The 17,875-nt window shown below is 32.6% G+C and overlaps 2 protein-coding genes across 2 annotated transcripts in view; one reads left to right on the plus strand and one right to left on the minus strand.

Moving 5' to 3' along the window:
• The window catches only part of LOC119829797 (RING-box protein 2), a 30,244-nt gene that overhangs the window by 5,098 nt on the left and 7,271 nt on the right, over positions 1 to 17,875 (minus strand). The window lies entirely within an intron of this gene.
• Positions 10,180 to 16,635, plus strand: LOC119829795 (facilitated trehalose transporter Tret1-like). The gene is made up of 4 exons (XM_038352505.1): positions 10,180 to 10,673; positions 13,111 to 13,566; positions 14,530 to 14,643; positions 14,757 to 16,635. The coding sequence occupies exons 1-4, from the start codon at positions 10,599 to 10,601 to the stop codon at positions 16,008 to 16,010; spliced, it is 1,899 nt and encodes a 632-aa protein (XP_038208433.1). The 5' UTR covers positions 10,180 to 10,598; the 3' UTR covers positions 16,011 to 16,635.

Consider the following 17,875-nt stretch of genomic DNA (forward strand, 5'->3'; position numbering starts at 1 on the left):
TGACGTAATACCTTTAGCTTTGTTGCATTTTTTAAAATTGGCTATTAAAACGTCCTTGCTCATTTTGTTATTTAATTTCGCCACGATCTTTTTAGGAGCTCCTTGTTTCCCATGCAAAGGTTGAATTCTGGTAATAAAATCTAAGTCCTCTCTTTTCAGATTACAGTCTAAGGCAGCTGCTAAGCGTAAAAATTCATCGACTAAGTTCTCGTTAGGTTTTTCGGGTAAACCAACTATTTCAACGTTTAAGAATCTGTTCTTTTGTTGAGTACGACGCTGTTCAAGTTCTAACGAAGCAATATCCTTACGAAGACGTGTATAATCCTCTTTTCTGTTAGAAGCATCAATTTCATAAATCTTAAATTTGTCCTCCAAAGCGGTCACTTGTAATTGAATTTTCTGCATATTCTCTTTAATAGTGTCCGCTGTTTTTAACTTCGAATCGATGTCCTCAAGTCTTTTATATATGTCTTCAATTACGCTAGTATTAAAAGTAGATGTTAGTTCATTTAAATCATAACGAAGCTTTTCAACTTGCTCTGGTAGTGAAGAAAGCGGCGTGAGCATATCTTCGATTCTCCTCAAAGCTAATTGATAAGAACTTAAGTCTTCTAGGTTTTTTGTGGTGCATCCAGACGACATGGAATTTTTACATTTCTGACAAAGCCATGAGTTTTGCCGTTCAATGCCGAGTCTCCGCCAGCCAATCTCAGATAGTCCTGCACATTGAAAGTGATATGTACACCGACAGCTGGAGCAAGCGGTACCGTCAGAAACTTTCTCATTACAACGCTTACACGAGCTCATACCGAAGGTTGCGAAAACTGGCGTTGTGTAGATAGGACGATGTGTGAAACGGACGACTCAATTCACTTATAGAATCTTAGCTTGTTTGGCGTCGCTCGCAGCACCGTGGATTGAGGAACCACAAAGTCCGGGTTCAAATCCACTCAAGAACACTCAACAGAAAAATAATGTAAATAATTATTTTAATTTTAATTTCAACTCCACAACAGAAACAACGTTCTTGCACACGCATAAGACATTTTTACCCATGTTTACGTCAAAATCAATATTCGCTTTAAAATTTCAGCATATAAGGCGTAGTGGAAAATTTCTTTGATGGGAAAACTACGGTATGTAAGTGGGACAGTAACTTATGTAGGGTTTAGAGCGATTACTGAAATAATTGTCTTCATTATAGGCTGCATAGCGCAAAAGCTACTGTCGGTTCGACCGTTGTATACTGCATACTTATTGGTTGGAGATATCGAATTGTTTTCTAAAATATTTTTTATTAAAATTTACAAGATTCAGTATTCACTGTCTATACTAAAGAGAATACTCTGTGTATGTGTATATCTGCTTTGTATCAGTAATCTTTACAAAACGTACTTATTTCTCTTTCATTTATTTTCAATCATTAACAATAATTTTAAGCCCAGTTTTGGCGAATAATACAATGCTATCTGTATTAAACTGCTAAAATACCAATCTATAAGGGCCCGAAGTACCGGCCAAAAGGAGTCAGAGGAATATTTATAATTGTGTTTTATGTAGGAAAGTAAAAATACAATTTTAAATAGAAGTTACGCATATTTCAAGAATTTATTGAAAAATGTTTAAAGTCAGGAGGTTTAAACAAAGATCTTGATTATATTTGTAGATGAACTTCATACCCCACCACTCTACATTTCATAAATATATTGGGTTTTGGACTCACTTTTACACTTTTCAAGTTCATTACCCTCTATTTTTATAATCGATTGCTTTTTTTATTCGATTGAAAAAGATAAAACAAAACTTGCAGACTGCGTTCTCGGAAATCGGATACATGAAATGTGCGTTGATACATTTTACTTGACATTTAGTATATTTTTCGCTATAAGCACATGATATCCACGATTACATGGTTATATGGAAAAGAGTATTCAGTCATAACCTTTTTTTTCTTTCCGTATTATAAAAACTGACGGAGTTTATATATAATAAACATACTTTCAAAACCCTAAGAAACATGCCTTAATAATAGGAACAACTAAATTGCCTCACTTGCTGTGATACAATTTATATATAAGGAAATAATTTAATTCTGGTCATCCTTATCAGGATAATAAGTTGAACTGTCATCGCTCCTTTATACTCGTACAAATTTTTGAATTTATCTGACAGTTGGTAAAAATCGAGTCTATAGGAGTCGTTTACATACAAGTGACGCTAATAAAGATAAAAAGCGTTACTCCAGATTGCGCATAACAGAGTCGAGGATAAACTAACAAGATAAAAACACGAATCTTATAACAAAAAGCGAAAAAAGTATTAGCTATGCATGTTGCATACCAACATATTAGAGAAGACATGCAGGCTACCTACAGCCCGTATCGGTTGAATAAAGTGTTGCATGCACAATGAGAGTGTGTAATAACTTTAAAAAGATTTTCTTTCAATAATACAGTTTCTGACACAAATGCGTCATTTGACTTTTTATATTACTATTTAAAAAATATAGATGTTATTGACAAAAAATATGTAAACATAATACATTGTATTACAAAAATATAGAACGCAATTTATAAAAGCAATTGTAAATAACATAAGTTGAGTTGTACATACATTTAGTTTAAAGGTGTAACATTTTAACAATATTTTTCACTTTACATACTGATTTATACATTTAATATTGACACATTTATTCAGCGTATTAATAATTAATACTACACATTTTAGGATAGCTAAAAAACAATAACATCATATACATATCTGACTATGACGTGATTTGAATTAAACAAGTTACATGCTAATTTTCGCAAGCACGTGAACCTACGTCGATACTCTGTCCCCACTTACAAGTAATTAACATATTATTCATAATAAGAGTTCACCAAAATTTACATTAAACGTTAACTAGAACGAGCGGCGCTTGTCTTTGTCTCAGTTTCGCAAATATGATTAATATGAACGCTTTGACATGTTATTCAATCAGTTATTTCAATATTTGCATAGAAAAAAATGTTAAAACTGCGTTTAAAATGTCACAATTTTAAACCTAATTTTTATATCAATATTGACAGATTTCCACAGTTTCCAGGGGTTTGAGCCAGGTCTTAAACCTCGCAATATCTTGTATATTTTTAAAATGTATGAGAGCATAAACCAGAAATAGCATCAGCGTTTATGTCGTGGATCCATATTTAGTGCAATGTACAAGAACCTGTCTGAGACACAGTTTTTACGAAGGAACCTAACGTGCTGAATCACGATATATTGCACCGGTATAAACTAGGGATTGCAAGGGATAGCGCTCGAGCTGGTTAGCTCAGATCATTTGCTTGAAACAAGATAAATATTTATAAGTAAATAAATGTTTACGTAACGTTTATATTCCACATACAAACTCCAACATTAAACAATACAACTTTAAATTAATGTATCTATAATTATTTTACGTCTTTAATAGGAAAAAAGTGCAATTCTAAAAGTAACTCATTTTTATACTACTTTTTAAAACACGCTGACATGATCATCACCGTAGGTAGTTTGTATTTAAGCGACCTGCTTTAGACTCGCTTCTGATCCATTTTAAATGGGCAGATTAAACTCAAACTTATTAGTGATCGGTGACAATATATATTTTCATTAGTTTTTTTGGTTAATTTTCTTAGGTAAATGTATAAGAGCAATTGAAACCAACGGTGTATAATACTAGATTCGAATATAGATATAAAACATTAATTATATGAGTCCATTAGCAATAAATGGAACAACAGAATATAATCCTCAAAACAAAACTAAAATTGCCCCACCCACGGCCTCTGGGCAAAAAGCCGTGCGTTATGTCGGATTCCTACCGACCAAAACCCCACTGTGTTCCGTCGAGCCGCTTTAGTGAACGGGAGATAATTCGTCCGCGAACCTCTCGGCGCATTAGGTACTCCTGGCGTCAAAGAGTCCTATAAACGTGTAAACAAAAAGAACCTAGAAAGAAAATTACTGAGCATAAAGAAAATATATATGTACCTTAGTAATGCATACCATTGATACTATAAATAAAATAGAATGACTTATTTAAATGAAAGTGTACCGGTATTATTTATTATGGATGAGGAATGAGTAATGAGTTTTGTTTTTGTTTCTGCTAGTGCTATAAAATATTAAGCTATTAATATTATTGTTTCCCATAAACCTATTTTTATGGAGAATTCTATGATAAATAATGCATATGCATTGAAGTTAAAGAATTGATTATGGTTAATGGTTCCGTTTCTAGAAATTTTGTCAATATTCAATAGAGCTTAATGCTTATAACGTTTCTTAAAATAAACTTAAATGTCGAACTAAAAATAAAAATAGTGAAAAACTATATATTTTTTTTTAAACATACATACATTCATTCATACACACAAAAATATGACCAACCTTCATTTATACATATTTATACAGGATTAGTACTGTATTATTTATCTGTTATAATTAAACAATTTAATCAATGAAGAAAGTTAGAAATAGTAGCCAGTAACTGATATACCTGTTATATAAAAAACTAAACAAAACATGTGTTGTTAGATGTTTAAACATACTGTTAAACCAATAGAAACCAAACATTTTTAAAAATTTTTGCCACGGTACTTCAGGGCAGGACGTGTGAATTTCAATAGAATTTACGGTTACGGTTGCGTTTATCTTATCGCTGCGGGCACGATAATAACATTATATAGACAATAAAATTTAACAAGTGAACAATATATTATTTTGTACGTGTATATGGCACGTCGCGTTGAGTGGGGTTCGGCTTCCCTGACCTTCGTCAGTCCTTACGCAACACGGGGCTACCAGACACAAGGACGGAAATCGTCTACTACCACCACTCGTGTTAGCCACACCTCTCAAACCACTTAAGGGTAGGCTTCTCTTCAATCAATTGTTATTCTTGAACTTTAAATTGTGTCGGCCAATGTCCTGTTTCAAAATTGAATTCATAATTTACAACTGGAAAAGTTGAAACTGTTGTTATACGATTGAAAGGAATGAATTTAATTCATTAAGACATTCTTAAGTTATACTTTCAAGGTTTTTCCGAGTTGGTATCTAAGTACTAGTTAAAAAACTGGCAATGCTAAACATAGTCTTTTTTTAATAGAGAACGCCTTTGCGCATATTCAAGGCCCTCGGGAAAGAGGCACTGTGTTATGTTGGACTTCCACTTCAATTGTGGACTACCGGCTAAACTCCATTGTGTTTCGTCGTACATTATGCAATGACGGGGCCACGGGTGTTGATTGCAATTCGCCCGCGACCCCTGTTCCCGGGCCGAACACACTGCTAAAGGTGCTTCGCAAGGTGGCTTGCCTACTCTATCCTACTAGGGGCGGCATGCGCAAAACACATCTCACGCCGCCTCACCGCACCGCACGTTAGATTAGAACCATCGCCCGGCGTCCTACTAAACATGATATAGCGAAGAAATATTAATATGAACAATATATCCCTCTTTAAACCTGGAGGAGTTAATTTTTTAATTACTTCATCTTTTGAATGAAACGTTTAATGTCACAACTTACCCTCACCTTGATGGAAATTTTTAATCAGTTTTTATCTGAATTAATTGATAAGATAAGACACTCTCGCCTAGGAAAGACGTGTATGTGACACATAAGTATCCGCACATTGCTATCGTTGTAGTCTTTTATCGGAGCGTCTCGGAAATAAACCGACAATGACGTACCATATTAAACAAACGTCTGACACTACTTAATGCTGATTTCGGGACACAAATTAAAACACAAGGCACCGGTAAAATGATCTACTTAATTGCACAGAAAGATGCAAATAATTATTCGAAACAGCATTCAAACTAATATCTTTGATGGTAAATATGATCCACTAAAACATTGTCCTAATTATCATATCAATGGCACAAAATAGCGCGTGCGATAAATGCACCACAAAGAGCTCTTTATTAATATCAACTGCAGCAGACTTTCTTCGGAGGAGGGGCGACCATCAATCCGTACATTCCATACAAGAACGTTCGAGAACGCTAGCAGGCCCCGCTGGCGCATGGCGCTAGTAATATTCCACTGGCTTTTTGAATTCGACACGTCATGTTTGTGTTTGTGAATGTATGTATGTCTGTTAAAAACGTCTATGTGTGAATGCGGAGCGCATTCGACAGTTAAGGCACAGCAGAGGCGATCGATGTTCGTTCGGGGTGATGAATGTTGTCATTCACATTAAAAGAAGCTTTTATATTTATTGCAATAAACAAGGAAGACGATAAACCAATATATAAGATCTTAACCATGAATAAGTAATAATATTTAATTTATTCGTGTTCAACAACGCACTGATAATATTATTGCTATAATTTTTTAATAAAGCCATTCCATTATATATACTCATTATCATAATTTACCTAATAATACCATTCTATGAAGTAACAATTGTATTATTGTGTGAAAGGTCATTACAGAACAACCAGAACTCAATCAAAAAGTGTCTCTCAACAGTGCCACTACTTTGAAAAAAAATATATATATAAATTTATTTTTTCCACCAGACCAGCCACCAACACCAACCACCAATCAACTTGACAGTTGATGCTTTGATAACTAATTGGGAAAATAAATATAATTACCTAAATTATACTCCATATAGGTTTGGAATGGAGCTATGAAACTTAGATCATTAAAATAAATAAATTATAAAGAAATTAGTACTCCTCAATACTTAATTACCCTTCACTAACCGAGTATCTTCGAAAACCTAAAGCCCAATATTGAATGTCACATGGCGAACTCTCTTAATAAGCGACGTAAAAACAATTTGGAAACATTGCCGTCTGTCCGTCATTTGCAATAAAGATAAAGAATTACATTGTTCGAATCACGTGCGCCTTATTTTTTTTAAATCCTTTCGGTTTCTGGACGCGTATGACGAACTGCGTGTGACGAAACACCTATCTGTGTGTGTGGAGGCGCGGCTGGCCCACGCCAACTTTCGGCATCTATCTATGACTAATAAATATATTCTAAAACTTCAACATGCGCACGTGACGTAGCTCACGCATTGGGTATTTTTAGCCCCATGTGCATTATGAAGGACGGCGGAACTCATGCAATTGTGAGCATATTTTTGAAATGTTATGTAACTTATGGAAAATTTTTCAGAACAATTTTTTCTGTTCTGTTTTCCACATTCTATAAGTCCGTATAGCCGCATAAATATACTTCGTATACATATAATCTATATAGAAGTACCTATATAAACACATACATATATAGGCATGTATATAAAGATACATCTCTTTATTTTTTGTTCGTCTAATATTTTTCACAGCGATTCCAATGTAAATTTTACTATGAGAACAAACTAGTCAAAAACACAAACAAATCGTCTACACTAATATTATAAAGAGGAAAATTTTGTATTTTTGTTTGTTTATTTGTTTGCAATGGATAAATTTAAAAACTATTGGACCGATTTTAAAAATTCTTACATTCTAGAAAACTGCAACTTCACTGAGTGAAATAGGCTATATTTATGTACCACGGGCGAACAGCAGGTATTTTATAAAATAAATATGAATTATGAAGAGATCCATCACGAAAATCCACTAGAATACACGCAAAGACGTGAACAAAAAGCTAGTCATCAGTATATAAATTAATAAAAATTACGTTTGCCAAAATTTTCCTCGAAGGCTATAAAATGACGTTAAGGTACGGCAATAAAACTACACACACTAGTGCAGATATATATAATATTACGAGATATATTGTTCCAAATAAGAAAACAAAAAGATTTTAATCTCTCGGTCTGCGTCTCTTGATTGCTCAGCTCAATAGAGGCGCATAACAAGATTGGCCTATCATTCCATCAAAGCAATTGAGTATTGCACGCATAATGTTCAACAGCGTAGATCTCATAAGTGATATATTCATGCAAACGTCGCATACAAGTAATCATAAATCACTTCTTCTAAAAAAAAATATTATAATGAAAAGATAAACGGAAATTTTTTATCTATACCTAGAAAAAGACTGCATTTTCAGTCGCAGTATATCTTAGCGAAAGACATTGAATTAGCTAATCAATGTCACAAAACCGCATGGGTATTTAGTAAATCAATTAATATTAGTGTGATTTATTAATTTTAGGAACAGACGAGAACGTAAATCCTTCGAGTCATGTATTTCGTAAAACATGACTCATTAAAAAGGGGTGTGTCTCGCCAACAGTATTTATAATAATCATTGTTCATAACATGAAAATTCTACTTTAAACGTTTAAATTTATAATAAAATTAAAGTATATAAATTTTAATGAATTGCACAAAAAAAATTCTTAAGTAATAATATACATATACAATTTGTTTTATCGTTATTCCATTTCAATTCTAAATTAACTCATGAAATGTAATTAGATGGAAAATAACAAGGAACATATCTAAACTATGTGCACTGTTTTTCAATTTTCATGCAAATTAGAGCAGAATATTCAACTATTGTTTCTACTTTACGTATTTGTTTGATAATTGGCTATCTAATAGGGTACTAGATAAGATAATCTCTATTAAATATTGCGCATAAATGCAAGAAAGAAGTTATTTATCAACGAAAATTTTCGTTTTTTAATAACTTATAACATATTTTGTACATTAAATCGATTAACGTGAGTGCTTACGTACGTACTTACTAACTTTACGTCGAAAACTTAAATTATTTTTATAATACTGGTAACTCTGGCGGTGAAACTGTAATTAACTAACGTGTAGCTCAAGGTAAACGACAAAAAGGCAAAATATTTCATGAACACAAAATTCATTACGAATTGTTTAAAGTATTAAAAAACCTCAACTTTTTTTCGGTTTCCTTGAATTAATTTAATAATTCAAACCATATTATGTTAGTAAAATTCCTCTATTGGAATATCAATTTAATGTTACATGTTCATGAATTTTGAAGAAATTTCATTTATGAACTAATCTATATTAAAATAAATCCCATCATCATCATCATCAGCCCATATATGCTCCCACTGCTGAAACACAGGCCTCCTATGAGGTATTAAAAAAAATCCCATAAATATATAAAATTAGCGTGTTATGGATAAATTTCATACAACAAATGCAATATTCGTAATATAAAATTTTTCTTTTTTTTTCAGATTTCTGAATTAATAAGTACGAAATCAAAATGGTTGACATTTTGATTTTCGTAAGGAATTAGTACAGGTCTCGAAGGTTATAATAAAAGCGTGTTAATGACGCGGGTTGAAGGTCTTGATTTAATATATAAAGTACATAATAAAGTTATATAATAAAAATGGTCTATTATTATTATATAAATTTCCTTTTAAAACAATATTTATAACGTATATGACATTTTAAAATATAAATAGCAAACCTTTCTTCACTTTATAATTACATGATATTGATATTTGTTCGGTTTATATTAAGCAGGTACTGCTTCTTCATTATTAACGTCATCTTTTATGTATCACCAATTGTATGCTTAAACTTTTGTTCCATTTGCAACTTTATCAAAATGGCTTGCTGTATTAATAATCAATATTAATTTTTCCTCATTTAAATTAGAAAAAATAATGAACATTCTTTCTATGCCTTGTGCAAAATTAAGGTAAATCCTTATCATAACTTCCCGCTTCAAGAACTACAAGAATTTATTAATCTGTATTACAAACTATTAGGAACCTTCATAACCTTCATAAGATTGTTAATCCAGAAGATCATAAAATTGCTACAAAACGCAGTTTCTGCTGTTATTCGGAAAATCTACCGAGTTTTAATTGCAACGAACATTACGCAATATAATCTTCTAAAATTTTTATTCAAATACGCTAAATTAAAATTAATTTTACCTTATACTTTAGATCACGTAAAATTTCAGTGTTGTACATAAATTGTGAAACTGTTCACTTTGTTACTTGAATATTGAAAATATTGTAGAGAATGTCTAATACATTATACAAACATTCGATGCTAGATTCAGGTGCAGAGTTGATGGAAATCCGTGTGTGTGTGACACACATGAAAAAGAGAACGCTCACAAGCACAGTTGGTGAATACATTTACACGAGGGGCGCGGGGGCGAGTGGGAGGGGAGAGGGCGCCGACGCGGAGCACTACCAACTTCCTATAAAATACTGCGCTGCCATCTGCAAGTTTCAATAGATAACTTGAACTCTGAAGAAATCGGTACGCGCTGCCAACATTTCGTTTGTTGATCATATTTAAAAAATTGAATGTTGTGCACCCTTGCAGGGCTACGGCGCGCAATAGAAAATTTTCTTGAATGAACGCATTGTACGATTGAAATAAACACGTAAACATTATTTTCAGTTATAATTGTGACATTCAAGGCGTAATCGGTTTGCGAACGGACTTGCATTGATAAACGACCTTAAAAACTTTTTACTACTAGTAATAGTGATGTGTTTTATTTTTTTGTGAAATTCTGGATTCTAAAGACTTATTTAGATTGAATAAATATACTGTTATTCATCAAAAACTATATCACTTCGACGTTCCTTGACGAAGGACAAGAAACTCCTCCAGAAATCAACACAGAGAAGACAAGATGAGCTTCAATAAGAATAATCCTAACCCCATGGGCAAGATCATGGGTTACCTTAAACAACTGTCCACCGAAATGGTGAGTTAATATTAAAAAATATTTATAATATTTAATTTAGGTGGCGATAGTTTAACTTATAACTTAGAAATTAACAGATAAATCACCTAATAAAGAGACTTAAAAGAATACTTCAAAAAATATTTTTGAAATTCAGGATCGCGCCGATCGCGAAAATTCAGTTTCATTCAGAAAGCTCTGGAAAGTTATTACACATCGCAGACTGCCGGCTCGGGCAAGCGGTCGATTTCCAAACCGTTGCTTAGCAACGGCAATATATGTAGCTTCAAAGCTCTTACAAACAAATAAATAGGTATTCATATAAACAAGACTTCCAAAATACTAGACTATTGCAAATTTAAAAAAGAGTAAAAGTTCGAAAACTCTTGACGGCTAAGAAACATAAATTTTCATAGATCATGTTTGTGCATGTAGATAGTTTCTAAAACACACGATTTACATAATTTTATTAACTTCATAGAAAAATATGACATAAGAGCACAGTCACGCTCTACCTGACCGGCCTTGCAATGTCAGCGAGTTCTACGCAACTGGCGACTAAATTGCAAAAAATAAAAACAAGCTAGTGAGCAACTCTGCTTTGAAAGCTATAATTTGATAGGATGACATTTAAATTTATGTAAATTTATACTAAAAATCTCACAATAAAACCTTATTAACAATTAAGTTTTTATGTATCAAAATTTCAATTGGCTAAAACATGAATTAAAATTGCATCAGTGGCGCTATGCCGCATCGAAACTTATACCGACCGGCGATAACAATTAACGAGCGAAAGTGTTTGGACTTCACTGAGAACGTGCTTCGCTAGAATTCCTATAGATGGCACTATTTAAAATTACTTGTCCGTAATGAATTTTAAAGCAGATGAAGTAGATACATTTTTATCACAAAGGGTGACACGTGCTATATCATCTTAAAACATTATACGATATATTAAAATAATTATATAGAGATAATTAACTAAGAATTTCATTAGAATTGAAAATTTGACATAACTACTATTGCTTAATCGTTTAGTATGTAAGTATCAAAAATTTTATCGCCTTGACATATCATTAACGAAAAGCATAAGTAAACAAACTTGACCCATAATTTATGTGAATATATGATGCAACAACCATAATTAACTAGACACTATTTGATCCATAAGAATGGGACTACTCGGTTATGGTCAAGGTGTAAAATGTAAATCGTAAGCAAATTTTAGCCAACGGTTAGTTGAATGCTTTTGCAAACATAATACCAAATAAAAAGTTTTTTTTTTTAATTGCTGACATAATCAAAAAATCAAAATTAGTAATTGTCGTATTTTATTTTAATTCGTATCAGTCCTGGAAGACTCGTAGAGTCATTAACTTCTATTATTATATGTTTACATACGTCTTATTTACACATGTTTCCTCCACGTGATTAAATATGTTAGGAGGTCCAAATATTTGGCACACAATAATATTTATTTTGTCCAATTTAAGGTAACAAAATTTGTTTCATTACATTATAATAAAACTTTTGATTTACATTAATTTAATAAAAATATTTGGCGAATCCCGAGAAACCTGTTTGAATGTAAAACAAACAAAAAATAGGGAAATTTTATGTCGATTAAGACACATGACATTTGAAGGTACAATGTCAACAGACAGTGTTTATTGATATCGATTCCTCATTTAATATATTCACAAAAGAATGGATGAAATATAAAGCTAAGAAAAACTATAACACATTTCCCTATGAAGAAGAGAAGGTAACAGTATAATATAGAAATTAAAATAATGAATAAATATCAAACTTTAATGGCACGTGAACTTTTTTAGTATTTATATAAAACAAGAAATATAAAGCTCATTATATTTTTTAATTGTACGGTGTAGACGTTGTTTATACTAAATATTTTATAAACACCATTATACGTGTTTGACAGTAACAATCCGATAACATCAACAATCAATTCAATCTGAACCACAAAACGATGTTCATTATTTGTTCGTTCTAGGACCGATAAAGTTGTATTTCCTTTAGTATTCTTCAAAAGTCTGGTGATTCTATTATGTCTCAGAAAAAAATAAAATTCTTAGGAATAGGGTCAGGGTGGCCGTTATACAGTGAAAGGTTATCAGCTGCATGCTGAGACCATAGTATCAACACTTAAAGTGGTCAATAAGCAATATTCCCGAATTGACCTCAAAGATCTTAAGTTCAAAACTCTTATCGTCTTGGCTGACTACGTACATAAGATAGTGAATGTAATAAATGGGACGTGTTTGCGGATACTGAGGGCAGTATTTGTTGTCTATCAAACCTGTTAAACCAATCAATTGTAATATTAACTGATATTCAAATCCAACAAAGAGTACGTAAAAGAGTTACTCCCTTAATTATTCAGAAAATTCACCCATAATACGATTCGTTTTCATTAACAATTGTTTCTTTTCAGGGTGGAAACGAGCCGACCCGTCGTGGCCAAAACGACGAGGAGCGATTATATCGCACACGTGGACCAAAGTACGCTCGAGTGCCATCAAAACCCACGCTATCAGCATCTACCACCTGTACATCATTGGCCACTTCTTGTGGGTCCCAAGGAACCCTTGCTCCTAACTACGCTGCAATCCCAGAAAACGTTTCGACGGAAAGTAGCAGCGAAGACGAGCAAGATTCGTTTGAGAAAACTCGTCGCCATTTTCAACAGCTTCGTCAAATAAGTTTAGGCAACGAATTTAAGTACAAAATGGAAATGGAAATAAAAAGCGCTAAGGAAGAAAATTTGCGCAATTCAGTGCCATATGTGAAACAACTTAGCACGGACGGGAACAAAGTTAGTGATTACACAATAAATGGAGATGGACAACAGTTTGGACCAGCTACTCAACGCCTGTATATTTGGACACAGGTTTGTAACATTTACAGTGTCTTTTATATACTAGCCATAGAAAACCCCAGAAATAGTCAGGTATAAACTAGTTAAAATATTTAAAAATACATTTGCTTCTCGAAGCTCTGCACCGTTGCAAATTTCAACTAGGTATTAATTAAGTACAGACGATAAAAACGCAATAAAAATTGTGCTGCATATTGTGTGCAACTAATTTATTAATCAGTCACAAACAATTCTTCCGAAGTTTTATTTCATTCTCTACGATGAAATTATATTCATTAAAATACAACATCGATTGTTATAAACACATAGTAAGTGTATAAATTTTAAAGTACTTATAACATAAATTATACCATTGTTAATAATAAATAAATATTTTTAACTAAATGACTAAATCAAATGGAGGCACTAGCTTTTAATAAAAATAAAACAAGCGTCAAAATCGGTACACCCAGTCGAAAGCTCTGGACTAACAAATAAAATTAGTCATATTTTGATATGTTCTGTGCTTTTTTCCGTAGCAATTAATTTTTACAATAACTGTGATTTCAAACTTAGCCATCTCTCTACCTCCTCTCTTTCATCTAATTAATCTAATAATAGAATTACTACTTCTACGACTTGAGGAAATATTTTTATATGACGTAAGCCGTAAAACGTAAACATAAGTTATTTTGCAATAAAGCTAGAAAGTAGTCCGACGCTAAGCATATTTGCATACTTAAAGGCAAACCATAAAATACTCATGAACTTCAGAAAAGCTCACGATATAACATAGACAAACATACATAAAAACTGAGCAACGCCCACAAAAGCTCAGACATTTCCAAGCAAGGATAAAGAATTGTCGTTTTTTTAGAGATTTTATTTTCAGATGCTATATTCTTACGGATATGCTTATACACTATCAGGTTAATTCTGTATTAGTGTATTATTTTCGAAGCGAATAAATATTAACATACTCTATTTTATTTACAGTTATTTGCTGCATTGGCTGTTTCGATGGGATCCCTTATTGTTGGGTTTTCATCGGGTTATACATCTCCCGCTTTGCTGAGCATGAACCAAACTCTTTCCATGACTAACGATGAGGTAAATATTAAATTCAATAATTTTAAAACAATAAACAAGTAAACATTAAATACAATAAAACAATAATTAAGTAAGAAAATTCATAGCTAATATAATATTATTTATTGTTACAGAACAGTTGGGTGGGAGGATTAATGCCTTTAGCAGCCTTACTCGGCGGCATATTGGGCGGCCCATTAATAGAATATCTCGGAAGAAAAATGACGATACTGTGCACTGCAATTCCGTTTTTCATTGGATGGATGTTGATTGCTAATGCAGTTAATGTAATGATGGTGTTTGCTGGCCGCGTATTTTGTGGCGTATGTGTGGGTGTCGGGAGTCTCGCATTTCCAGTATACCTAGGAGAAACAGTACAACCTGAAGTAAGAGGCACCCTCGGGCTACTTCCAACTGCGTTCGGAAATACGGGAATCCTACTTGCTTTCTTCGTGGGCACCTATCTCAACTGGTCTCATCTAGCATTCTTTGGAGCGGCTCTACCAGTGCCATTCTTCTTACTTATGATTGCTACACCTGAAACTCCTCGCTGGTATCTATCAAAAGGACGAGCTGACGATGCTAAGAAAGCATTACAATGGCTACGTGGAAAAAACACTAATATTGATAAAGAATTAAGAGACCTCACACTATCACAAGTAGAATCAGACCGCAAAGGAGGAAATGCTTTCGGCCAATTGTTCACGAGAAAATACATGCCAGCGATTCTTATTTCTTTAGGTCTTATGTTGTTCCAACAATTAAGTGGTATCAATGCTGTTATATTTTACGCTTCAACAATATTTAAGATGGCTGGAAGCACAGTTGATGAAAATGTATGTAGTGTAATTATTGGTGTTGTTAACTTTATATCTACTTTTATTGCAACCGCTATAATTGATCGTCTAGGCAGAAAAATGTTGTTATATATTTCGTCTGTAGCAATGATCTTTACTTTAGTACCTCTTGGAGCATACTTTTATATAAGGGATGTCGGAACTGACGTCAGCGCATACGGCTGGTTACCATTGGCTTGTCTCGTTATATATGTTCTCGGTTTCTCAATCGGCTTTGGACCTATTCCTTGGCTGATGTTGGGTGAAATTTTACCATCAAAAATCCGTGGTAGCGCCGCATCGATGGCGACAGGTTTCAACTGGACGTGTACATTCATTGTTACAAAAACATTCCACAACATTGTTGCAGTTATAAACATGTATGGTACCGTTTGGTTATTTGCCGCTTTGTGTATAGCTGGGCTATTTTTTGTTATATTTTTCGTACCGGAGACGAGGGGTAAAAGTTTAGAGGAGATTGAAAAGAAATTGACCGGGGGTTCAAGGCGAGTTCGTAATATAAATGGTAATAAACAGATGCAGCATGCGTAAATGCAAGGGATGTTTGGCGTTGTTATTGTGGAGTTAAACACATTCCAGGCCATTCTGGCACTGTTTTAGATTGACGTGAATGCTGTGTTATGTAGGTATAATCGGGAGGGGAATCTGCAAAATGCTCACGAGTAACATTACTCAATGTGTTTGCCGATGCGTTTGAAGACTGATTTGGATTGTATTTAAAGAATCATTTAGTGTGTAAATATAGTCAACATTAGCTATAGAAGTTAAATAGTTCCTTTATATTTAATGATCTAGCTAACGAAAATTTGGTTTTCTCATCTCAAGAATTAAATGTGTAAGTGACTTCAATATCAATAAATTAGCCCAGTTTTATAAGGTACAAAATAAAATATTGTAATAACGAAACATTAAGTTAATCTCTAGCATCTAGACTAATAAAGATCTGTAATAAAGGCATTACTCTAATCATGACAAATTAGATTATTAACCAAATTATGTATAAAATAAAATAATATTAATTAATTGTAGTTTAGTTTGCACTCTATGGTTCCTTCGTAGAACGATAGAAATAATCTTATACATATTACAATGACTCCGTATATTACAGAGGCAATATTTATTTGTTATCTTTATTAAAGAAAAGTTTTGATAAAAATGTCTTTTCTTTTATTTTCCACTAATTAAATCCCTTTAATTATTAAACAGAAACGTTTCAATATATGTATAACGTATCGCATATAAAGTATGCCCTCGCACTTGAACGATTTTTAATGATAGATACTTTTATTTGTTTTTAATGAATTTTGCACAGATATATATAATTGTTTGGCCGAAAAAGCTTACTTTATTAATCGCTGATAAATGAAACTATACAAATATTATAAAGCTGCAGAGTTTGTTTGAACGCACTCATCTCAGGAACTACTGGTCCGATTTCAAAAATTATTTTAGAGTTAAATAGCCCATTTATTGAGGAGGGCTATATATGTACCACGGGCGAAGCAAGCGAGGGACTACGAGTACACTTTATTGTTTCCCAACTGTGGGTATTAAAATAATAAAGCAGAAATTTAAAAAAATTACATAAATAAGGACGACGAAGTTATCAGAAAATGTACATAAAACAACTTTAATAGTGTCTGCATTATAAACGTTAAAAAATACATTCACATAGAAATAAAAACAAATAAAAATAAAAAAACAAACAGCTGGCCGGTAAAAATGTTTAGGTAATTGCATTAATTTCAGGAACTCTTTTGAAAACAGGATATTGCATTGAGTGTATTATTGTCACTTAAGCGTGTAATTATTCATATTGAATATACAATCCCCGCCCATTATTATGCACTAAAAATTATTTTATCATTTAGTACGCACGTATCGCCAGGCAAATTATCCTCGAAATTGATTAGCAAAAAAACAACGCAGCCTCTAAATAGACAAATTGTTACCTATGTTTTTCGCTTTAAATATCTGCAGTATCATTATTTTTTTTTTTTTATAATTAAGTCATTTGAATGCTATAATAAATTATTCAATGTGATAATTAAAAACTTAATTTATGCATTACATTGAAGATATCACCTTAATGTCTATTTCCTATTTCGGTTACATTTTTATATTTCTTAGTATATATATGTTTTCTTTATAAATAACAAAATGCGTTTTGAATGTTGTATATAGTAGAGTAAATAAGAAGAGTTAGCATGTTTAGTGTTTCTACAATCTTAGTACTTTATGAGAATATAATTGAAGCATTGCGAATAATAAGTATTTGACTGAAGTACGAAAAAGTTCCATGACATTAGACCTACGATTGCATCGATGAATCTTTGTTTACGAAAAGTTTATTTACCGATTGCTCACAACACATGTCTTTTAATCGCAGTCTATAT

The sequence above is a fragment of the Zerene cesonia genome, chromosome 10 (genome assembly GCF_012273895.1).
Source record: "Zerene cesonia ecotype Mississippi chromosome 10, Zerene_cesonia_1.1, whole genome shotgun sequence".
NCBI lineage: Eukaryota > Metazoa > Arthropoda > Insecta > Lepidoptera > Pieridae > Zerene > Zerene cesonia.